We start from the raw sequence: 25248 nt of genomic DNA on the forward strand, positions 1-25248 counted from the left end.
AATTACGCAAGATAGGAAGAGGATTAAAGAAGTTAAGAGATCAGTACAAATATTTATTTTATTTATTTATTTATTTTACAAACTTTGCCAGAATGGCTGTGTTTTACATGTTTGTTGTATAAAACAGGACAGGGAAACTGGAGCTCATGACATGTAGTTGCATAAATATGGGAAATCAGTCTCCTTACTCAGGTTTTGTCCAAGTTAACATAAACACACACTCGCACAGGTTCTAAAAATGCAGTATATAACCGAGGCACGTGTGTAACGCTCCTAAACAACTCTACACTTTCTCTGAACACAGCAACACTTCGAGATATTACAACATCACCAACCTCATAAATAAAAAAAAACAAAAAAAAAAAAAAAAACAGATCAACTATCCTCACACGTTAAAAGTCAAGTTAGATCCTCAGAATGCTCTTCCAATCTTGGTAGATAGGTGGCAGTAATGTATCAAATGAACCACAAAAGCAATTCTGACATTGCTCAGTCAATTTCAAACTCAAATATTCATCTTCAATAATTGCTTTAACAATTGGCAGTTTAAGAATACAAATGGTCCATTTCAAAAATATTTTAAGGAATGTTTTGAATGTTAAACAGGAAATTAACTACCATATATGGACATGTCCTCTGGAACCTCTGTGGCAGGTTGGTGTTGTAGAGAGAGAACATACACAAAATGTCTTGACAAAAAAAATTATGATTTTAACATGAATAGATATGTTGAATAGTTTTGTGGTTGCTTATTTGCTACAGAAAATAATGGAGGGAGCACTCTTACTTTCTTCAAAAATTCAACCATGCAGAAGAAGAGTAAGTGTTCTCATCCCAAAACAATGTCTTTGTTGTAAACAACTTGTTGTCCAAAATAACAAAACAATAAACATCTTAGTTTCAAGAAAATTAGCAACTGAAGGTCAAAGGACAAGAACAAAATACACTTCATAATAAAGCTAACAGAGTTAGCTCTTTAACAATTAGCAGCCAGACCATTATGGTCCATGACCAAAATTACCAATGAGTTGGACAAAAACTCAAGTTAAGATGTGCCAGACAAAACTGAAAGGACCCTTTATTTAACAGATATTAAGATTTGTATAATTAAAAGTCTAGAAATGTAAGCTTTCTGTAATCTGAATTCTCATTTTGCCATGCTTTTCCAAACTTGGAAAAATTTTAAAAAACAATCCACACTTTTACAAACCACACAGTTCAAGTCCTTACAGTTTCTATGAAATAAGGGGTTGAAAGTTAGATTATTGTAGTGCAGCTAAACCACCCAGAGTAAAACATGAATTAAGAATGCATGGAAAGGTATGACTTTCAGCTGCTTCCATTTGTTAGTTTACAAAATGATGGCACAGTTTGAGAACATGAAGTAGGGCATGTGTGTGACATAGCTACAGTGAGAGAAATGGCAGTACTGACATCAGAATGATAATGCTGGTCAGAACTTCAAGTTATTTCTCCCATGATTCCCTTTTCCTCACTGAACAAACTGCTAAATAGATCTTACGTTTACCAACTTTCATTGAGGCTGTATATGTCTTCTAATATCGTGGATGTCCTCTTTTTAATCCATTCACTCAACCAGAGTAGCCAAGTGTGTCTTTCCATAATCTACTGACTACAACATTAGTATTCAGCTGGACTGTGCTTTGCTTTCTGTTCATTAGACTCCTATCATTTATCTAATACTTGCATGTCTTTAATTAGTTGTGGTCCTTGTGTCTCATCAAATAATGCATACATAAACAAACTGGTAAAAAAAAAAATCACAAAATAAAAAAGTTATCAAGCAATCAATGCACAATTTTGTATAAAAAGTTAAATGGGATAAAGCATATTTACATATAAATACTGTACATACATCTGTAATACAGGGTGATTATAAATAATAACTGCTACTGTTAAAAAGGAGTAAAGCACTGTGCAAAAGTATCAAACAACCACACTTTTTTTTTTTTTTACATTTTCCTGTTCAGTATGGGGTGATCTTTTAAGGTTGCCTTGATAAATACTTCTCAGATGTTCCTTCAAAACCTTCCTTTGGACTTTGAAAAACAGCTAGAACATTGAAAAGCCTTCAAAACCCTATGCAAGAATTTATCACAAACACATTAAAAGATTACAAGTAGTGCGGCTTCTAATGAGAGATGACTTAAGATCTTTTGACAGTGATAAGGTTCTGGTAAAAAGAATTAACTTTATATTGAATTGCTTAAGACAGACTCCAATGTGAACCTCTATGAAAAAGCTGTGAACATGCTGTAATCCCTCTTTTGTCCTAATTCTGAAACTTTCCTACAGCACATCGGTGCACACTGACATATGCAAACCAAGGGAAAACAGAGAGGCATGAAAATATGTTCATTCCTTGAACTTTTTCACAGTTCATCATGGTATTACCACAAAATGTAAGATGTTTTGTTGGAATTTAGTTGTTCTGAAATATATTCCTGTATGCTTTGAATAGCCCAGTCAAATTCCAGACTTAAATCTAAAATGTAAGTTTGTGTTAAGATATGAAAATTGCTTTTGTCAGATGCTCTCCATCCAGTCTGACTGAACTTGTGCTAGTTTGAAGAAGTAAGAATTTCCCAAATGTGCCGAGCTGTGAAGACACTGCAAAATATTAGTATTTTTATATTCAACAGAAGATGGTTGGACAAAATAGCCTATTTACTGAGCAGTTATGACTTCAAATGCATTTAGCTAAAATTGAAAGCCATGTATTCTTTTCATTTCATATGATAATTGTGCAATATTTTACCTGCTGCATGACATCCCTATGAAATAAACTGGAATTTGTGGTTAAAATATTACAAAATGTTAAAAAGTTCAACAGTAATGCTTTTCAGAGGCACTGCAGATGTCATCTGTAGTGCATGGAGGTATAACTAAAGTGAGCCTTGCAAATGTTTTCAGAAAGAAATGCTTTTCAACGCTTCATCCTCATTCCAGTCCGTCACGATGACTACAACATATCAATTTGAAAAACAACACGCATAAGTACAAAAACGGTACAAAATGTTTGTCTCGGAAAAATCCAGCTGGACAACTGCAAAAGTTCTGCATTTTACAGAGCAGCAGCACCGCTGCAATGCATCACTACTAAACAGATGTTTCTGATTGGAGCAGCAGTATAAACTTATGAGATTTGGGGTCAATGTACTCTTCAGTCAAACGGATGTAAGGGATGCCTTTGACTGTGACTGCTAAACTAAAATCAAGACACTTCAACAGGAACTCTGTTCCCTCCTTAATGCCGCTGGTGACTGAAGCTTCGCTGATCAAAGTCCACTGATCGGCCATCCAGCGCTCAGGGCCGTACAGCAGGGTCGGACCGGGAGCGAGGTATGCCTCAAGGAAGGCCTGGACACAAGGGGAAAAAAAGTTACAGCCATACTCAATATGGTATAAAATTACTTAGTGTAATATAAATCAACAGCTTGATAGAAAGTGAAAGTGTTAGTTAAACAGGCTGTGTTTCATTCGAAGTTTCAATAATCCTGTCCAACATGAAAACAAACATAAACCAGACTGACCTTAGGACTCATGTTATTCACTAGGCAAAAAGCCAGGTGCTTCTGGATACTCTCCATGCTGTGGCAGTGCTGCCTCCTGGTGGTGCGGAGGTATTTCTGCAGGGAACGAGCCATCGAGGGAAATACGGCCAGAGCGGCTTCACGAACATCCATGATGTCGGACGGTGCTGCGTTCTCATCTTCTTTCTTCATGCGCCGAACATGTGTGAAGGCCTCCTCAACGGCAACCACCAGCCTGATAAACCCACAGATATAGGAAATACTTTTACATACAACCATTTGTGTAATTATTAAAACAATGATCTTGACCTGAGACACCTGTGATATGGTAGAGAGTAACACAGAAGTATGATAGACCAAATATTTATCTTCTGGTGTATTATGAGAATGTTAACATTAATCATACAGCTCATTTATCCACTTTCCATTTTGATGATAATGTGCATAAATAGTAGCTGTGAGTATCTTTTTTAAGAAACTGTAGCTTTGATTGTTCTAACTTAACTTAAGGTTCTCCACAAACATTGTCCACAATAGACTCTGTCACTATTTCTGTCTGTGTTATATTCTGTGACCTCATTAGAAAAAGGATTCTGACTTATCCCTTTTCCCCAAACCCACGAAACACAAACCCTGTTACATTTGGCTGGAAGAGCAACCCGGTCTCAGTGGATCTGTAACACTGGATTTGGAAGCGGCTATTAGAGAATCTGTGCCACCACTGGGACAATGTCATGAGGCGTTTTGGTTTCCAGGGCTCTAACTAGGAACATTTTTGACCAGAGTTTTGCTCCAAAGGCCTGGTCTGCTGAAAATGTATTATAAACTTATGTTGGTTTGTTGTCGTGACTTACCTGGCTCTTCGCTTGCGGACTCTCCTCTCATAGTCTGCCTCCTCATAGTATAGCTCACTGTGAGCGTTGTCTTTGCGTTTGGTGGTAGGTGTAACCATGGGCCGTGACTGATTTCCATTGCTGGGCTGAGCTGCAGCCGTACTCCCTGGGGCTAAAGCCAGGAGAGAACAGAGGTAAACTGATTATATCAGTGTGACATAAGGGAAGCAGCTTCCTGACCCGTCAACACTGGTGGTGGACCTCACACCAGTGATGAATGGGCATCGAGAAAACAACTCAGAAAACAACAGAGAAATCAGATGTAATCATAGAAGGTGGACAACTAATGAATGAGTATTAATTTTTCTGGTCATGATTATGCCCATCTAAGTCTAATTTTATTTTGAAAACAGGGTTTCAGGACTCTGTATGTTAATCTTTGGGACATCCTTCCAGTTTAATTTGCAGATTGTTGTGTTAATAGCAAAATATAAAAATAACTTTCATTTAAGTTGTTACAGAAAGCATCTCATTGGGCGTGGCTTAAAGTAAATTGTGACATAATGTGAAAATCAAAGGTTAATGTCCATGTCTGATGAATTTACTGCATTTAATGGTTTGTGTAATGAAACTTGTAGTGGAACTGAAGCTCATCAGCTTTTAATGTGGGCGCATTTGGTTTTTACAAGCATGCGGATCAGTAAAGTTAGAGGGAGGTGGTGGAGTTAATACTACAGGTCAGGTGAGGATATAAATCATTAATAATCTGATCTGCATTCGTGAGTGTTGACGCATCCGCGGTTCAGAAAAAGATACCAAATGTATCTTTAAATAGGTGAATCATCATATTTGTTGTGCATTTTCTACAGAAAAAACATCACCCTCTTTACCTCCTGGCCTACTTATGTGTATTGAAATAAGAATAGTGACTGTGAGTGAATGGAGCATGGAAGAATAAGCCATGCGTGGGGGTTGACAGGAAAGGAAAAAAGGGACAGAACAGGCAGAGCTGGAGACAGGGTGAGCGGAGGAAGGAGAGATGTAGGAGAATGTGAGAAACGAGCATTTCTCTGATGAATTATTTAAGGCATGAAACTCCATGGCCCCCTAGAGGGCTTTTCGTTATGCTCCGATAGGGATGGGGGAAGATTACTACGAGGACACTGTATTCCACACTATATCGCCGCCAAGGATCAAGAAATCCAGAGCGCTGCAGTGGGTTGAGGATTAATGGGCAGTGAGTGGAAGATCCTTTTAAATGCAGGAGAGAGTACAATATGTGACACTAGAGAACGGGCACACGTAGTTATGGGGAGCAATATGTTAAAGTGCAACAAGGTGCTGCAGTGTGAGTGAGTAGGCAATGCACTATGATCGTTATACTGAGGTGGCAAAGATGAAGCAGCTAAACTATGAAATAAAATGTGATGTAAAAGTCTTAAATCATCTTTTACTCTTTGTTGAACTTGTTGGAACTGGTCTTCTTTATCTTTAAACTTTAGCAACTTTTCTCTCATTTTACTGTTGCAACTGATAATTTATTTTTTCAACAAAACTAGCTAATACTGAAGTTTAAAATGGCTCCCAAATTTAAAGGATAAAGACTATTAGCTTAGTTTTTTATATTACAATGTTTTCACTAACATTTGGTCCCAAGAAAACAATTTAATGCTGCAGTGAAGCATTCATTTATTCATCCATAGAATGGTCACCAGTCAATCACAGGGCAACACCATTTGTAGATTTCACTTTTAATGTATTTCATGTAAGTATTATCTCGACCCACAAATACAGTCTGTGTATGTAATCCTCCAAATGGTCTATTAAGAGATAATGGGTGACACAAAATTCACTGCCATTACTGGACAGGAATGTTTCTGTCACATTTGAGGTGACCTACCATCCAAGTTGTAGACCTTTAGCCCAGCTAGGTGTTTGGCAGTTCTGTGTTTAGAGGCAGAGAGCAGGGCAGGATTGTTCAATGGAAAGTCTCTGTAATAATATTCCAGGATGGTCAAAGCAGCTCGTTGAATGCTGTGTGACACAAGAATGAGGAAATATAAACACAAGTTTGAATTTGATCTGATTTGTTAATCTTGGCCTGAAATTCAGTAACATAACCTTTGTTTATAATGTGGCTTTGTATTGTTACAGTAAATGAATTAAAGATTTATTTTTTTTACCTGAATCTGACAAATAACCCATCACAATGTATAACAAAATATTTACAGCATCTTGATGTAAATTATTTTTTTCTGTGTTCTACAATTTAAAATGATAAGTAGATAAAAGTAAAAGGTTAGGTAAGGTGAGCACTGGTCAGAGAAGCAGCCGAGATCCACAGCTCAGGTGAGGGAGACTCTCAACAAGAAAATAATTAGAGATTAGGGTCTGAATTAACTTAAACTATTTAAAAATAGTCAATATTTACTAAGGTACATGTAGTACTTTCCAATTTTTTTGTAGCAATTAAAGATTTTGAAAATCTTTAAACATTCTCATTTCACTTTAAAAGTGCAATCAGAATTATAATGATTCAACACTATTTGGTGTTGGTTCATAATTTAAAATCCCTACAGAGCAACTTTGGGTTTGTGGTTGTACCGTGACGAAATAAAGAAAAGTTCAAGGAGCGTGAACAGTCTTGTGACAAAATGCAAACTGAAGGACTTGTACATATAACTTGCAAATTCAATTCACTTCAGTTTTACTTCCTAAAACTACTCAGTGAACTTTGTGTGTACAGTGAATGCCACATTTTTCTGCCAGTTAACACAAGTTCTAACAAAGTAAGGCATGAGGGCATACCAAGCTGCTCAGGCCCTCAATAGCATTCATGAAAATCCCATTTGGAGCCTCTTAGACTTATTATAAATGGTTAACCTTGCATTAATACAATTCTTCTCGCCAGAATAAGACATTATGAGCACCGTGTCCTCCGCTGTTATTCTTCCCCCAAACTCCTTGACTCACACTAACAAGACTCTTGAGTAACTTGATTACAGCCTATGCCAGTCTTCCCTGCAGACACGAGCCTCCGATTACAGTCATACTTCAGCAAGAAGTGTGTAGCAACTAGCCAGCATGTGTCTCAGTGTGGACTGCAGTGAGGCCGTATTCACAGAAGAAATCAGGCTAAAGAATTTGTCTTCAGAGTCACTGTAGGTCATTTTTATGATTATAACAACGGCCTTGTGTGTGTGTGTACCTCAGCTGTCCAATGTTGTAGTGGCGCGTCTCTCCGTCTGTGGAACGGATGACGCACACGCTGTAGCAGGGTCGGAGGTGACGGAGCTCCAGCAGTACGACTGCCAGGTAGTGGACGAACAGCTGGGAGTCCACCAGAGACACGGCAAACTGGACGATACCATGGTAATCTTCATCCTGATTAAATCACACAAGAATTTCCAACAAACTGAATGGAGATTTTTCTCTGGGGCACAGATTATAAAGCAAGGAAAAGTAAAAATAAAAATCAAACACTTGAATGCATACATTGCATACATGTATGCAATGTATGCATCTGAAGCTCATTAACTGAAAACACAATATGGAGCTTAGGCATGACGTAGCTGAAGACATCAGAATAATTTACTTCAGGATTCTTAACTCATCTCATCTCAGGAAGTGAAACATCCATCTTTCAGGAAGCAGGTCAGACTGCTGCCAATAGGAATCACTTCATGCATTCAGCATGCCGAAGTAAGTGAATATTCATGAGTGCAAACAGAGTGTCTGCATAGTGAAGCTTGAGATATTCACATGCATAAATTCTATACCAGTGTGTACAGGTATGGGATATATGCCATCTCTGAATTATTGTAATTCCGAATTCAGTATGAGGTACAATATTGCTTTGACATTGAGCGCTTCAACTATTTGTCAGTAATATATGAATAATGATGCTGTGAACTTGAGCCATTTGTGGTTTTATAGTTCTTTAAGGGAGAGTACCCAGAGAAACATGAAATAAATCTAACACTAAAGAATAACTAGACTAACTATATACAAGAAATAAACATAACTAGAAACAGTAAGATCTAACCAAAATAAAATGATAATGAAACCAGAATCAAACCAAAACAACTCAACAACAAACGTTCCCAACAATGTATGCATGATTTAATTAATTTTCTTATTTCCTGTTATTATAAAGTGCATTGACATGACATGTGTTGTATATTTGTGCTATATTAATAAACCGAACTGAATTGAAATACATTCAACATCAGTTCCCAACTTCAAGCTTCTGCACACACGGGCTAAGCAATAACATAAATCCTGACAAACAAGTGGACCTCTAAATGATGAGAGAGAAAAAAAAACACGGCTTAAATTAAATTGTGATGCTGTGCGATGAACTTAAACACCCTCAAACCTCTCCAGAGTTGGCTAAATCTGCCATAATCATTGTCTTATATTAACATTTATTTGTTGACTTGAAATATTTAGTTGTGACAGAAAGAAGCAAGAGAAAATAATCTGTATTTATTGAGGAATAATATCAGTAGGAAAAACAATTGTTGAGCAATGTTCACTGTTTTATTGTAAAACATTTTTGCGAATGAGAGTTACACCAATATGAGCTTATTAAGACGCTATCTGCAATAAGTCATGGTCGAGTCCAGCTGTGACAGTCACTATTACTATAATTAGTCATTTTAATTTTCAAAGTGAGAACTCTCTTATCCCTACAAAGTTGCAGATAGTGTCTTCTGTTTTTCTTTACACAATAAATATTATCTTTGAATATGCTAATGTTTCTGAGCCAACAGTTCTGCCTGCTAGTAGCTGGCAACCGCCATCCGTGTTTACTCTGTCTCTACTACACTCAGCTACTACACTCCTCGCTCCCCAGGAGGTCCTGGCAGGCTACCATGGCAGCAGGAGTACTGTATAATTATAAACCCCAAACCAGAAAGCACTGGGGATTGAAGACATTTTTTTCTCTGCGTCAAATACCCAACCTGTTTAACTTTCCATTTCTGAAGCTACAGGGAGTAATCTGCCATTTCAAATCTGAAATCCTCAGCCAGTTCTCTATTATAAAAACAATAAGGATCAGAATACATTGTACTCCCGTATGATAGATGTATGCAAGAGTAATAGTGGTCTTCAATATAACTGATATACTGAAACTCCTTTGCTGTTTGAAGGGTGAAAAAATAAGTTGGTTGGCTGTGAATGCCATAAAACATGGTATTTAACCACAATAACGGCATTATGTGAAGCCTACCTGTGCATCTAGGATCCGGACCCCGTAGAAAAGCCAGTAGGACATGGTGAGCAGCAAAGTGAGAGTGGTGAGAAATGCCCGATACACACACACTCTGGGCAGGCAGGCCCGGCTCGGCCTCAGGAACAAGGCCCAAACAGCAACCAGGAGGATGAGGATTTTGAAAGAGATAGAGAGGAAGAGGCCCTCGCAAGCTGCACCGCAAGCCTGCAGTCTGTCTGGCCACACTACGACTGGGAGAAGCAGGAAGACCAAGGGTGTGGCCAGCACCAGCAGACCCACACAGGAGCCCACAGCCAGGGGGAGATATCGCCGGAAGCCCTGTGTTCGATCCTGTATCTCTTTTCCAAGGCCAACCACTTCCTCTTGGGAGATGCTGAGCTCAGATGTTCCTGTAACAGCTGTTGTGGTCTCTCCCCAGTTATCATCCTGAAAGAAAAGTAGAGACAAAAGAAAGAGGAAACGATCTTTAAAGGCACCTGCTGTTTGGATGTACCAGTTTTGTCAATGGCGGGAGAGTTTACCCTCATTGGAAACCTTTGATATGTTGAATTTTAAAGTTACATGAACATGAAAAGTATTACATCCCTTACAGATTTTAGCTGTTTTTGCTTTTCATTACACTTAATTTTTTCAGCTCCTCAAATTCAGCTGAACATTAATAAATCTGATAACTTTTTGCCAACCTTGCATGGCAGTGAGAGTTTTACATAGGAATTACATCACATTCCTGTTTGCATGTAGCATACTTTTGCCACAGTAGTTTAACCAAATGTTAAGATTGTGCTACATTGCATTGGTTAGTATTGCTCATTTGAAAACAGCTTTTCATATTTACTGTGGTCAGATATTTCCTCATTTTAAATTTGGTTGATAGTCTGAAACACTTCAGCTTGGAAAAAAAAGCAAAGCCATAAAAAAATTGTCAGAAGTCAAACACTTTTGCCGTGCTGCCGTATTATCTTTAGCTGCAAATCCAGCTGAGTGGACATTTCCATGAGACATTTTCAAAGGAAGACTCTTTCTGCTAGACCTGGTTCCAGATTGGAAATGCTCTGATCTCTGAACCAGATAACAGTAACACTTTAGATTTGCATTCAATCTCTAAATTGCTGACAGCCTCCTTTACAATGCAACTAGGAAACACTATTTTACATATATATGTATATGATAAAAGTGCAGCCTTTATTTATTCTTTCAGATGATATGTACAGGGGTTGGACAATGAAACTGAAACACCTCTCATTTTAGTGTGGGAGGTTTCATGGCTAAATTGGACCAGCCTGGTGGCCAATCTTCATTAATTGCACATTGAACCAATAAGAGCAGAGTGTGAAGGTCCAATTAGCAGGGTAAGAGCCCAGTTTTGCTCAAAATATTGCAATGCACACAACATTATGGGTGACATACAGTATGTCTTCTCTTGGTGGCTACTGCTGTTTAAAACATATCCTCTTGCAGGTGATTTGCAGTCATTATGTTCTATTTTCCAGCATATAAAACCTACTCTTAAGCATATACTTGTTGTGTTCAGAGGAAATGGGTATTATTATATTCAGTTTATGGACAAATCTTTCTATAGAGGAATACTGATGAAATGCTAATTTCTGACAGCTCTGAAATAGGGCCAAACTGAATAAAATTGAGTTATTCATTCTGACAGGAGAACATACGTGTGGGAATGACAGAATAATATATGTGATGTGACACAACCATTTCACCAGCCAGCACTGTGCCTAAGCGCTCTGCCAAGATTTAAGGACTAAAGCTTTGCACACCTGCGATCAGACTCTTCTATAATGTTTTAAATAACAACCCTCCCAACACTTTGAGTTTGTAATTATTAAAATGAAGTAAAAGCGTCTGGTGCACTTATAGACAAATGCTACTGCTCCCCACTGGAACTCCAAAATTGTCCAAATTACGCATGCAAATTATGGAGAATCGTTGTTTAAGTCAAAATCAACATAGCTGCCATGCAGGGCTGCACAATTCATCGCAAATATTGTCATCACATTATTAATGTCTTCTGTATTAAAATCGCAAGAGCTTGTTTGCATGCAATATAGTCAAAAAATCATGAATACACATATTACATGCAAATAAGATATTCAGCCTGCTCGATGGATTCTCACAGCAAAATGCTGAGAAAAATGTTGTTGTATGCTTGTATTGCTAATTACTTTAAGCCTGGTTTCTGACTCTAAAGATCTGCAAATCCTGCTGTTTGTTGAGTTTAGGCCTGGGTGTTAGTGGCTTTAAAATATGTACATATTTTTGTGCTACAGATAAAAATTCTAATAAAAATATTTTATACTCGTATCAGTTGTAATTAAACTTTGAAACAGCACAACAATGATTTCATTCAATTTAACTTTTAAATACAATCAGATTTGTTTCTCACACATCCGATTGTGAGAAACAGATTCATAAAATCAGCAAAAAATGACTAAAACTCAAGAGTAGCGTAGTAGTAGTAATACGACTCATGCTGTTGTGTGCCCCCTCACAATACATATTTCAAAAAGTGCAGCTCAATCCCGTGAGGGACTACAAAACAGAGGTAAGAAGGGACAAAATAGCAATGTGTATGTATAAAATGATGGAAACAATAGATAGATAAGAAAGCAAAATGACATTTGTTACCCTGGTCACTGAGCACAACAATCAACTAATCCCACTTACAACTGGAACTGAAAGAAATATAAAGTGAAGGTTATTGTAGAAAAACTCTCATTACAAACAACTTAGATTTTTTCCTTTTTGTTCAGTGGTATGATCCCTCTTGTAATTCACACAGGAGTTTTCATTGTGCTTTATGCAACCTTAAAACATTAATTAGTACTGGGCTGACAACAGAGCACCAGCTATGTTTCAGATAGTTTTAGAAAGATTTAGAACATTCCTCAGAATAATCTATGAGAAACAAACATAAAAAATTTACTTACAGGCTTACACAATAGATTTTATGCATTATGCAAATAGCTCATAACATGGGACCTTTTCATATTTATTTAAATAGCACATGCTCTGTGCTATGAGAAGTTTTTTTTTTTTTTGCTTTAGCTCATCATTTTTAGGCTTTAGAAATCTAGTTGTAGTAATTCAATGTGACAGAATGGGATGTGAAGGAAGATTCGCACAGCAGCATAACTCAGAAAGCCCGTCCACACACACACACACACACACCTACACGCCTACATACACAAACACAGACTGAGAATCGCAACAACAACCACTGCAGCTTCAGTTGTAACTCATTACAGGGCAGTGTCTTTTTCGTATCTGAACCGTTGTGGCTCTTTTAAACATAAACATTTCCGACAAAAGCACGCAGACAGGCATAATGAATGTGTAGGAAGTGGAGTTTTTTTGTTTGCGTGTCATTAAATCTGGCACCTAATTATTGTCCCCAAGAGTGCTGCTGTGTTGTGCCAGCTACAACCGTTCACAAGAGCAGCAGCTGCAGAGACACGGATGGATGAGAGCTGGGGAAAATGACAAGCTGAGCAGAAGAGCCTTCATATCATCACACACGTGTGCATTCAGACATACACCGAAGCACATCAAGCAGCACACAGAGCCAGAGAATGCAGCGGAAATGCTGGAAAACCAGACAACAGACGGTCACAGTAACGCTCATCTGTCTGGAGAGTATTTATCTCACTGCATACTGGGTCATTTCAGTCCATTGGGTGGTTTAAATGAACAGTTACAGATTATGAAAGCATTGTTATTGTTTTTGTTTCATAAACCAAGGTTTCAAATTACAGTTGCAAAAAAGACACCAAATGAGCAAGGACTCAGTACTTCGCTGCAGTTAACAGCCAATTAACTCAGCCTCGTTGGAGGAGGGGATGCCAACGGGAGCCACATGATAAATGAGCATGAGAAAAAAGAAGAAGCAGAGGAAAGGGAAGTTGGATAGGGGGATGGAAGTGGGTAAGGTGCAATTCAAGAGCAGAGAAGCAGAGAAAAGGGAAGGTTGGAGCGGAGTGTGGTGCAGATGTAGTTAATCCTGTATGTGTCTGCAAGGCTAATGAATGAAAAAAGCTTCCAGCCAAACACTCCTGGTTCCATTAAGGTTCACTTTAGTTTCTGTCAAGCGATTTATTTCTTCAGTTTTTCTCAAATCAACCCCTTTTTTTGGTGGGACCCTACTTTCATATTAGCATAAATGGTCATAAGTGAGTGAAATTATTCTGTATGAGGAAGCCAAAATAAAAGGATGTAAGCTGGATAAATTGATATAGAGTAGTCATTCTATTTCAATAAATCTGAAAACATCAATGTTTTTCCCCCAAAATGTACAATATTCTTTAAAATAAATTGTACAACAAATGAACCTTTCAGTGAACTAGAAGCCGTTGTTTTTTATGCAAACTCAAACTTTGGATCATTGAGCAAAACAATCAGCAACAATTCAGCAAACTGACTGCAGTGTTAAGTCTTGAAATATAGTTTTTACCTCATTTAGCTGGTAAAATAAATGCACCAGTTAACTATGTGTAAGAGCCTGATCTTATTAAAATCTGATCCTTATTGGGAATTGCAAAAGTATTGATATCCCTTGAGCTATTTCACATTTTCACCCCAGACTAATTACAGCTGTTCTGTGAAGGACTCTATTTAAGAACATCAGTGAACACACAGCAGAATGAAGATGAAGGACAACAACAGGGAAGTCAGAGATTAAGTTGTGGAGAAGTTCAAAGCAGAGTAAGGTTACAAATCTGTAAGTCAAGCTTGGAATGACTCAATGAGGACTGTTTAATCCAAGACATGGTTATCCAATAAAACTAGCACGGAAGGCAAGAATCAAACAAGCAACCAAGAATTTGATTGAATGATTGATTGATTTGTAGAGATCCGCAGCTTAAGTGGGAGAATCTGCTGTGAACTTCACCGCTTTGGTCTTTATGGAAGAAGGGCAAGAATTCAACAGTCGTTGAAAATAGCCAAACAAAGTCCCATTTAAAGTTTACCATAAGTCATTCAAGCATTTAGAAATTGTTGATCTTCCTGCTAAGAACCAATCCCTACAGTGAAACATAGTGATGGCAGTATTGTGGGTATGTTTTCTTTAGTAGTGACAGACAAAGTGATGTGAGCTGATGGGAAGAGGGATGAAATTAGGTATAGGGTAGTCCGGAAAAAAAATCCTGTTAGAGGCTACAAAAGACCAATGGAAAGTAAACATCAGTTGGCATGGATGTTCACCGTTCAACAGGAAGATGAGCCAACACCCACAGCTAGAGTTACTGAATGGTTTAGGTCAAAGCGCCCTGTTCAGGTGTTAGAATGGCTCAGCCAAATTTCAAACCTAAATAAGAATTAAAATAACAATCCTTGGCAGGGCATTCTGCATCCAATCTGAATGAGCTTGAGGCATTTTGCAAACAAGAATGCATAATCATTTAAATCTCTAGAGATGGAAAGCTGACGGAAACATTCCTATTTAGACTTGCAGCTGTAATTACAGCAAAGATAGCTCTACAAAATGACTCATTTGGAGCAGACCATACTCCCAAAATGTGGAAAAACATGCATACGTTTTCTTCTACTTAGCAATTATGCACAACTCTGTGCTGGGCCAGCATATAAAACAGAGTTTTGATGTCTCTGGTACAAAACAAAGAGAAAAAAGTTGATTCACCAGGCAAAGTGTAGAAAACAAAGTAAGCGGTGAGAGAATACAACATCTACAAGTTGCTTCTTGGCAAGGTTCTGCGATCTGGCAGAGGGTAAGTATGGATGATCAGCCCACATCCACCACTAACAAATCACAACGACAGAGGACAAATACTCTGCCAGCTGCAAAGCACAATGGCCCAGACCTGCGCTACTCCGGATGACGCGCTACATGTTGGTTGTTTATGTTGGATATGGTTCAATGCCACATAGTCTAACTGTTTTTCTTTAAATTACTGCTTTCCTTTTATTGTGTGGGTGTGTTTTTTTTTGTTCTTTTTTTTACATCAAATTGCAAGCTGTTCATGTCTCGAGGCCGTGAGTAGTTATCTGGACATCCGCTCAGGCAAAAAGCTAAAGAGACAAGTAGTCACACACTACAAGACTAACATATGCTTTGGTGTTGCTTGAGTTAACAGTGCGAGGAAACTGAAGCTGCTTCCTCCTGGCACAATGTCTCTCACAAAGCAGCATGGACAGGCTCAGCAGCAGACTCTCTGTGACTCACACACGCACACACACACACACACACACACACACACACACACACCCGCACACACACAGATGCACACACACTCCACTCTAAGAGTATATTGCTATGTTGTGCATGTAATAAACACGGAGGATTATTCATATCAGTTTTCCCCAAAGTGGCGTTTGGCAGGAAACTCAGGCTAATCACGCTCTCTCTCTCCACTGGAGACCAGTTCATATTCCATCAGCTCCGCCAGTCGATGTTTGCCGCTCCAGAAAGCCCAGAACAGAGCGAACGTGGGTGATTGTGATGGGGGGGTGGAGATAGTAACGAAAGTGCTGCTGTTGCTGCTGGACACATTTTTTTGGTGGGCAAGACGCAGCACAATAGCGGATCACCTTACACCACCGACAAAGCATATGAGCCGCAAGCGGACAATCACATGCCAATGGGGAATGTGTGGAATGTCACTTTGCCGCCAGAAGGGCACACAGAGCAGAGAGACGGTGGAATAGGTCTAAAGAAACATCGAAATATATGACTGAAGAGAAACTTTGAGAAAGTGCAGTTGCTTGCGTGTGAATTAAGCAGCTCCCTGATATACAGAGGAGTAAAAAATAAGAAGACGCTTTTCTGATTTAAACTCATTCCAACTAGATCAGAGACACGGTGTAGGCCACCCCAGGCAAAGTCCTTTACAAGAAGAGACTCTGCTTCTCTTTTCCCACGTATTTTTCCTCTTTCTGCACCGTCTTTAGCTTTGGTGCACAAAAGTCAGGCATTTTGGGAAACACTTGTAGCTTAAAATTTAAAAACAGCAAACCACAATCTTACAGCGGGGGGCGTCACAGTGACAATAAAGCCAAAGGAAGTCATTATGTACAAACAGAGATAGGCTGTTTCCAGTTTTTGTTCTCACTGCATGCTACAAAGAAGCCACATTAATCCTCTTATCTAAAGCTCAGCCAAAAAATATTGAACAGTTTCTTCGCACCACGACCTTCATATTTAAAGCATCTGCAAGCTTTTCTTCCAAGAGGCTGTTTAGGGGATTGCTTTATGTATTTAAAAGTAAAAGCTAATTTCCTTAAACTGTTCTAGCCTCACTGAATTACTTCTAGTGTTTTTTATTATTTCCTGTTCATAACGATCCCACACAGCATGACCAGCATGTGCAGTGTAACTCGGCACTGAATCCATCCACGCCTCAAAGAGCGATGCTAATCCGCTGACCTATTTGATCTTGAGTGACCATTGTTACTTTATATAAGGCGGTGGAAAGCCAGCTGTGTTGGGAGCATGAGTTTATAAGGTCAGCATACAAAGTTCATACGAGGATTACCGGATTTGTTCTAAAAATAATGTGATTGCCACAGAGACAATTTCAGAGTGAACGTCTGGAAAACACTGATCTAACTGCCACTCATTTGCTATTCTCGATTTTCGGGTATTTGTCTTTAGTTTCAGTTTACTGCAGGGTACGCACTGAAGGAAGCGGAACATGAACAACTACCTGGGTTTCATCTCCAGGATCCGCTGCTGCTGACGGCTCTCCGGGAAGCGGCTCTTCGTTGTGAACGGGGGAGTCCTGGGACGGCGTGTCGGGTGGGTTGATCACAACAGATCTCTCGGAGCGACTGCTGTCTTTGCTGCTGCCGCCTTTGTGTCTGTCGCGGCTACGTTCCCTAAAAACAGGGAAATTAACAAAAATAACAGACACAATGACTAATTCTATGTAATAATCACAAAGAGAGCCACTAGAATAACAATGTAAGGGTTAAGGAATTGCGTGGACATTATTTTCATGGTTTAATACCTTGTGTTCAATTTTAAATTTGGTTATTTTGAAATATTTCTGTTCAAGAAAACTGCAAAAAAGTCATGATGTAGAAACTAACAGAGTGCCACCCGTCACTCTAGTTAATGCAATTCTGTCATTAAGCTAGAAGCACCTTGCCGGTAAGGCTGAAATCAGGCAGGCGACTGAAGCAAATAAAGCAAATATTTAAATACTTGCATTACACAGCAGAATGGAAAAAGAGACATTGGCGCAGAGAGGAAGTTAAAAACTAAACTAAATTTAGAAGATAATCATTCAGAGGTACTGAATCAGTCTGTTAAAATAAAAAATAACAAATACATGTTATATATGCCATTAATAAAAGTGTAATAATTTGTATTTTACTGATAATCTATGTAACTTTTTCTGCTTTAGACAAAAAAACTTGACATTTATACCAACAGTTCATTTCCCATTTCTACTATAAAAAATAAGTTTAGACAGGAAGGTTTGGATGCAATACTTTCTTGTTGATTCCAGTTACTCTGGATAAAATTGACAAAGCTAAAATAGATACGAGAACATCATGAGCCACAAAACACTGATTGCTATGCCCATGATAAATGTGACCCTAATCCTCCATATCAATCCCCTGCTATCTTTGTCTCTCACCTCATTTACCGGGTGATGAGTGAAACAAAAACAAAAAACAAAAAAAAAACTAGCAAAAATGCAGCAGCTCAGGCTGGTGTGTGAACACGCAAAGCAAACTCATGCTAGATGGCTGAAAGAGTTCCAGCAGAGAAGCTGATGGGCAGATGATGAGGCCTACAGACGGGAAGCGTACCCGTGGCGGTTTGATCTCCCCGAGCGACTGGAGTAGCCGGAGTGGGTCGACTCGGTGTCCATCTCAGCAGAGTTCGCAGCTGGAAATTGGGCAGGAGGACGAGGAGTGACTTGTCGTGTGACAGAGATCGTGAGCTGGAAGGAGGGCCGAGGAGGAAGATGGGGGTATGGGCTCTTCTAGAGACAGGAATCCACAGTGACTGACAGCGACCCCAGAGAGCTGCTTCAAACGCCACATGAACCTGAGAGACAAACAGAGAGAAATCAGGGGGAGGCATCAAAACCTCCCTTCAGCATTCAACAAATACAGTAACGATTGCCATACAATTTTATTTTAAGGTAAATTATTAGTAACTGTGCAACACTTTGCCATAAAACAGTTTATGAAGACATCTCTTTACTCCTGCAAAACCTTATTGCTTTTTTGATATGTTATGTGTATATTGTAGACAAAATGGTGGGACTTTGTTCCTTTCACTTTGCACGCTCAGCTCAGAATAATTTACGAGACCAACTTTATGTGGAAAGACTTATTAAGAGGCAGATCCAAAAACACACACTCCACAGCAGTCATAGTTGTAAGCCGGCAAGATGTCTTTTTGAGGCTCATTTCTTTAAAAAAAAAAAAAGTACATATGTTCTTCTTGGCAAAGAGTTTTTCTGAAAATGACAAACAAGAAAAGCACCTCTGAAATCTTCTTAAACAAATGCCTTGCAAAAGTATTTACATCCCTTCAGGTTTTTCGGTTTGCTGTCATGTTACAACTCTACATTTAAATGTATTTTATTAGGATTTTATTAGATCGATCAACACCAAGTTGTGCATGTTTGTGTAGAGCAGGGGTGTCAAACTCCAGTCCTCAAGGGCCGCTGTCCTGCAACTTTTAGATGTGCCTCTGCTGCACCACACCTGAATAGAATAATTAGGTCATTAAGACTCTGGAGAACTGATCTACACAAGGAGGAGGTAATTAAGCCATTTCATTCCAGTGTTTTGTACCTGTGGCACATCTAAAAACTGCAGGACAGCGGCCCTTGAGGACTGGAGTTTGAGACCTGTGGTGTAGAGGGAGAAACATAATTTATACACAGTTTTATAGATTACGGCTTAAAGTCTTTCAGGGTATGTCTACATCAGCTTTGCACATCTACAGAAATAATTAATTGCTCAACTTTCAACACTTGCTACAGATTCTTTGTTGGATATTGACCGGCTCATTCAAATGAGTGAAAATTCTTTGGCCTACACCGTTTTATAACAGCGCTGTCTGTATGGTTTGGTTTGTTGTCCTGCTGGAAGCCTCTAAAAAGTTTTCCTCCAGGCATAATGGTGCCATTTCCAGGTTTTATTTTAGAGATATGTTTGGTTAGATTTCCTCTATAAAATGTTCCCCTTTCATTACTTGTGGTGAACTGTATAATCAAGACTTCTATTGCTTTCTTTCCAAAAATGTGTTCGTGTTACCATTTCTTAATCTGGACCAGATTTATAGAGTCTATTTTTTATAGTTGCCTTATTAACATTCTTTCCTCTGAGATGTAGATCTCTGTAACTTCTACGCAGTTACCAAAGGCATCTTGGTTACTTGTCTGAATAATCTAATTAATTTAATCAACATAATAACTTATGAAATGTTATAAACTTTTGCATATTATTAACAATGTCTTTTGTTTAGACAGTCGTAGTTAAAACTAAAATAAAAGTATCTTTCATTCATTCCATTTATCATCCAATTGTCTTTTCCACGGTTTTAGATTTTGGATATCTAGGAAACTATCAGATGTGCATTTAGCTGTTCATTATGAAATATTAGGCAGGCTTTTACAACATTGAAACTTAAACGGCTAGTAATAACACAAATATATCTGCCCTGTCTAAATGTATTATTAAATTCTCTTCTGGTTGTTAAAACATTTTTTTACAAGAAAGCACATACTCTTGTACCTCCCAAGCCAAATTAATTATAGAATATTCTGTACTAAATTAAATATTAAAGCCTTTTTTTTTTTTACTCAACATGCATACAAATTTGTTTAAAAACTGGGACTGCATCTGGCCCACTCCGTGCCCTTAATGGGTGCAGTGTGATATATCCAGGAGGCTGCCTTACTGTCTCACCAGGCATGACCATTCATTTGGACCGCAATCTACGCCCTGTCTGTCTCTCAGCTGTTGTCCTGACAACCAGCCGCCAGTACCCATCCCCAGTATCACCTCCTAATAACTGGAATTATTCTGCACATCATTTACAGGCAATTTGTTGTCTCTCGAGTCAATGATGGATGCTTTATCTAAATTAGCACACGCAACACAACAGGATGAGATCATTGTGGCAAAGAGAAATCGGTTACTGCTGATCACTGTGTGCTTTGCGGTTAAATATAATTTGGACTAAACTCTCTGTTTAGTCAAAATTTGCATTTAAGGATTCTCATACCGGCCAAATAATCTCACACTACTAATTTTTCAAATCATTTCGATCCTGCCGCCGTACAGAAGATCTTCCTTTGTGTTAATGTTGAAGTTAAAAGCAGGGAGGGCGTCATGTGCTTTAAAATGTCAATTATGAAGACGAAACCTTATGAAGCAGCTGCAAATTTTTTAACACAAAATCTCAAATCAAATTTCCTCCTGACATCTGCGGCGTCCACTGTTGCCTTGCCAACGCACAAGTCTGAAGGCTGCATCTAAGGCCAACAATCAATCTCCCCTGCCGAGAGGAAATTTATGTGATATCTATGTGTGTGTGTGGGGGTGGGCGTGTGTGGGGGTGTGCATTAAAGGGGGTGGGGGGAGCAAAGGAATAGGACCCAAACAGCAAACAATAGCCTTTCAACCCATCTAGAACCCATATGGTTAAATGAATAAGCCTGAATCAAAGCTGTTAACCCCCTGAGTGCTGAAGTCGGAGCGCGTGGCTGTCGTATGTGGGCCAGGAGAATACCGGTGCAAAGCCCACTGATGCACGACACGATCATGAGGAGGCATGTGAACCAGGCCATGTGGAAGAATCGAAGCCACAGGCTAAGAAAAACTATCAATTACCAAACAAGAATAACTATGAAACATGTAAGAGAGAGAGAGAGAAACTTGCCTATAAGCATATTTTTTCTAACTGACCCTATTAAATGCAATAAATATTTAAACATCCTGATGACATCCTGTTGAGAAAATATATTCTGCAGTTAAATGTAGCTGCATCAACGCACATCGTTCTGCTTGGCTGCACTGAGGGAGTCACAAGGGCAGAAACTGACACTAATGTAAAACAAACATTCATTAATGTGTTTGTTTAATGGAAGGAGCCTGCTGCACAGTAGGAGCTAATATAATAACACGTGCAGGCAGATTGGACGCTACCGGCATTGTTTCGCCTTTTATCCTAGGGACATCAAAAACACACTTTGCTCGTCATGCGTCAATGTCCTTTCAAAAGGAGAGCTGCATCATTAGAATTGGTTTTAAGCCTCCAAATGTAAGACTGCATCTTGCAACGATGATCTGTGAAAGAGAAAATGATTTCATCAAAGTATCCAGTGCGGTCCTGGCACCCTAAATGGCTCAAATCTGCCTCGGAGCTTCTGCAGAGCTCATGCCGAAGCCTGGTTACCATAGCATCTGTGCCCTCCCTCTCACACCCATTAGCCATTGTGCCTCCCTTCCTTCCTCCATGCACACCATGCTCTGGTGGTATTACTATGCCATAATCTGCCTGATGCAGCAGCTGACTGTTTCACAAATCCAAAGCAGTCAACAAATTACAAAACCCCCAATCTACAAACGGCACAATTCCTACTGTAGTGCACTACAACCTCTGCCGAGTCTGTTGGATTTTTGTTACCGTTTTAATGTTGTTTTGAAGAGAACAAAAAATTGCAGCAAAAACACAGAAGAAAGACATTCCGCTGAGCTTGTTAAATCAAATAAATCAGATGCAGGCTGACACACTCTCTGTGTGTGTACGTGCTGGGGTGTGCCAGTGGTATTTATTGTGAATACAGTCTCCAATCCCTCTGTGGACTTCAGCTAACCCAGAGAAACACCTGTTCGTTAACAGATTTTAGTCCCACTGGAATTCAAACACATACATTTTCACATTTTGTGACTTTACAGCCACAAACCTCTGCGTTTTTCATTGTTATTTTATGTTATTGACAGACATAAAGCAGATGATCATTTTAAAGGCAAAGGAAAACGATAGACGGTTTTTAAATTTCTTTCATAAATAAAAATCTAAATGTGGCATGTTTTTTTATTGAGCCCTATGAGCCTTGTATAGATAGAAAACGATATGTTTGACTATTGTTTTTAAACTAGCTTGAGCACAAACAGATTAAATGGAAAGTATTAATGATATATTGTATCTCAACTAGAAATAAGTCTTTAACTGTTTGTCTTTAACCTCCAATGTTCTATAATAAACCTTTGTTGCCTTCATAGAACAGTTGGATTTTAACTGAGAGAAAATTGTTCACAGGTGGACTTAATTTACCAATTAGGCAACTTCTGAAGGTAATTAGTCCCAGAGTATTGTGTTTGAGAGTTTTAGAGAAAAGGATGCTAAACACAAATGCATTTATATAATTTCGCTTCCACATCTATGCAACACTGTGTGTTGGTCTGTCATAAAATACCTCCAGCCCCCTCAAAAAATACACAAAAATTGGTGGTTTTAATGTGACAACATTCCCACTATGAATTTTAAGGCACTAAAAATGGCAAAAGTCATAAACAAACAACCCTTTTTTTTTCTTCCGTAGGCCTAACTTTGAGTCGTATGCTATAGTGCTGCACATTTTAACTCTGGCATGCTCCAGAAATATTTCTTGGATATGTGCAAAAAAAAAAGCAAGTCCTTGACCTGCGATTGACTCCTGGCTTACCTCACTTTGTTCTCTCACCCCCCACCTTCACAAACACGCCCACAGAGTAAAAGGAGAAAGTTAAGATCTGACACATTTCTCAGGAATGCAAACTTCAGGCCCTTCTGATGCGTTCAAGTGGAACTAAGTAAAAGTACAGTAGGAGGAAGGAGCCATTGCTGAGGAAGAGATGCCCCTCCGTCCAGCCAGCTCTGCTGTAAGTGCTTTTACATCTTTCTATAGGCCTGGTGTAAAGAATCTTGCAGCACGCCATCCAAACTTTAGCCTAAAGGTAGTGCTGTTTCCTCTTACATCCTGTCCAGCCAGTCAGAAACCATGGCTTTAAAGAGAACAAAAGGCAAAGCAACCCCTTTTCTTTTGATCTCTCCTTGCAGGAGCTGATATGACTCATCTGATCAGGAGTTCCCCAGCCTCTCCTAACAGCACTGCTCAATAATAAATAACTGTAGCTCTCTTTGCACAGCATCAAGACAGCGCCAGAGAAGCTGTTTCAGATCCAGTAGCACTTCATCCAGCTGTGCAGCCCCGCAGACAGCTGCTGAGGATGGCGATGCCCTGCGGAGGCTGCCTCGTCTCCGAACAGCCTGTGTTTCACAGGGGCTGGCAGAGAGAAGGGTGTTACTGATCTGCTTCACAGCTGCAGCATCAGTCCCCACCTGAACCCCCATTCACCCCCATTCAGTGGCCTGTGTGATGTGCAATCACCTCAGATTAGCCACTCGGTTTTTATGCGTTTTATGAGAGCCGTGTTTTAATAAAATACAAAACAGGGCACGCGTAAAGTGAAAAAATTAAAAACAGAAAACAGATTAGGACGCAGCATCTGTTTGCTAAGAAGAAAAGCTTTATTTTTAAATAATCATCCTCGCCGCTACCACAGCAGTGAACTTAATTCCTATGAGGTCGTGTGTCTTCGGCTTTTTTTTTTTTTTTTTGAGCAAAGACAGCCTCCACCCCGTCCCAGTGCCATAAACACAGCACTTCGATAAAGCTTAATTTACCTACCTTCGACTCAGAATGGCCTCGTATTCCGGAATGCGCGTCTGGATGCCAGTCAGTGGATGTGCGGCTGCTGCTCTGAGGCGCGTCTGTCTGAGCCGAGAGAGGCAGCTCCTTCACAAGAGCCTGGCTATTGTAGTGAGCAGGACCAGAGAGGCAGGCGGAGTGGATGTGCAATGCTCTCAAAAGAGCCACAACGAGATTTCACTCCAGACCACAAGGGGTCGTCCTTTGTGTGACTTGACGACCCTCCACGAAACAAGAAAACTTACAACACAAATATATTACTATTTATTAATTATTTTTTTCCACGTTATTTCACATTAACGGTCAATGGAGAAATTCTGTTTGCTCGACTTAAAGACATTTTGCGGCATCAAAAATCTGAAAATACATATAAATAAAAACCCAAATTCATAATTAAATGGATCAGATTTCTACTTTTATAGAATTAAAAAATTGTAGATGTCCCCAAATTAAAATATTGTCTAAAAGTTAATTTATAAAATGTATTCGTTTCAAAAGTCAAGATACATATTATATAGATAATACAGGTGAATTTCAAATTTTAATTCTGTTATTTTTCATTATGGCTTCACAACTATGAAAAACAAAATTTGTTTTTTAAAAAATGTGTAATGCTCCATAAGACTGATTTAAAAAATATATTTTTGAGACAGGAATGTCATCCTACATGTCAATGTGCTGCAGAGTGTGTGCTCTCAGCACCGTGTTGGGTCTCCTTTTTGCATAAATTACTGCATTTTTACAGAGTGGCATGTACTTATTGAAGCCAAAATCCTTTATTAGTGGCTTGCAATTCCTCTGCGTTCTTAGGTCTGGTGTCTGTCATCTTAAGAATAAAGTGCTGCATAATGCCCTGGTAGACACCTGCATGCATGACTTTGGTCTTGATAAACCAGAACTCGCCAACAGCAGATGACATGACA

General features: G+C 39.1%; 1 protein-coding gene across 1 annotated transcript; it reads right to left on the reverse strand.

The window, feature by feature from the left end:
* Positions 1–52: 52 nt before the first annotated feature.
* LOC114148571 (vang-like protein 1) lies at positions 53–24467 on the reverse strand. The gene is made up of 9 exons (XM_028023941.1): positions 24305–24467; positions 18417–18657; positions 17303–17474; positions 9624–10052; positions 7596–7771; positions 6288–6421; positions 4409–4559; positions 3555–3789; positions 53–3381 (listed from the first exon to the last, which is right to left on the reverse strand). The coding sequence occupies exons 2-9, from the start codon at positions 18476–18478 to the stop codon at positions 3121–3123; spliced, it is 1620 nt and encodes a 539-aa protein (XP_027879742.1). The 5' UTR covers positions 18479–18657; positions 24305–24467; the 3' UTR covers positions 53–3120.
* Between the last annotated feature and the right edge of the window lie 781 nt (positions 24468–25248).

Source organism: Xiphophorus couchianus, chromosome 7 (assembly GCF_001444195.1).
Source record: "Xiphophorus couchianus chromosome 7, X_couchianus-1.0, whole genome shotgun sequence".
NCBI lineage: Eukaryota > Metazoa > Chordata > Actinopteri > Cyprinodontiformes > Poeciliidae > Xiphophorus > Xiphophorus couchianus.

What these genes read in the sequence shown, in the direction of transcription:
- LOC114148571 (XM_028023941.1), bottom strand. Translation starts at nt 18,478, where the DNA reads ATGGACACCGAGTCGACCCACTCCGGCTACTCCAGTCGCTCGGGGAGA. An exon ending in GGGAGATCAAACCGCCACGG is followed by an intron (nt 17,475 to 18,416) that starts GTACGCTTCCCG and finishes CCCTGTTTTTAG; the next exon opens with GGAACGTAGCCGCGACAGAC. An exon ending in TACAACATTGGACAGCTGAG is followed by an intron (nt 6,422 to 7,595) that starts GTACACACACAC and finishes TGTGTCACACAG; the next exon opens with CATTCAACGAGCTGCTTTGA.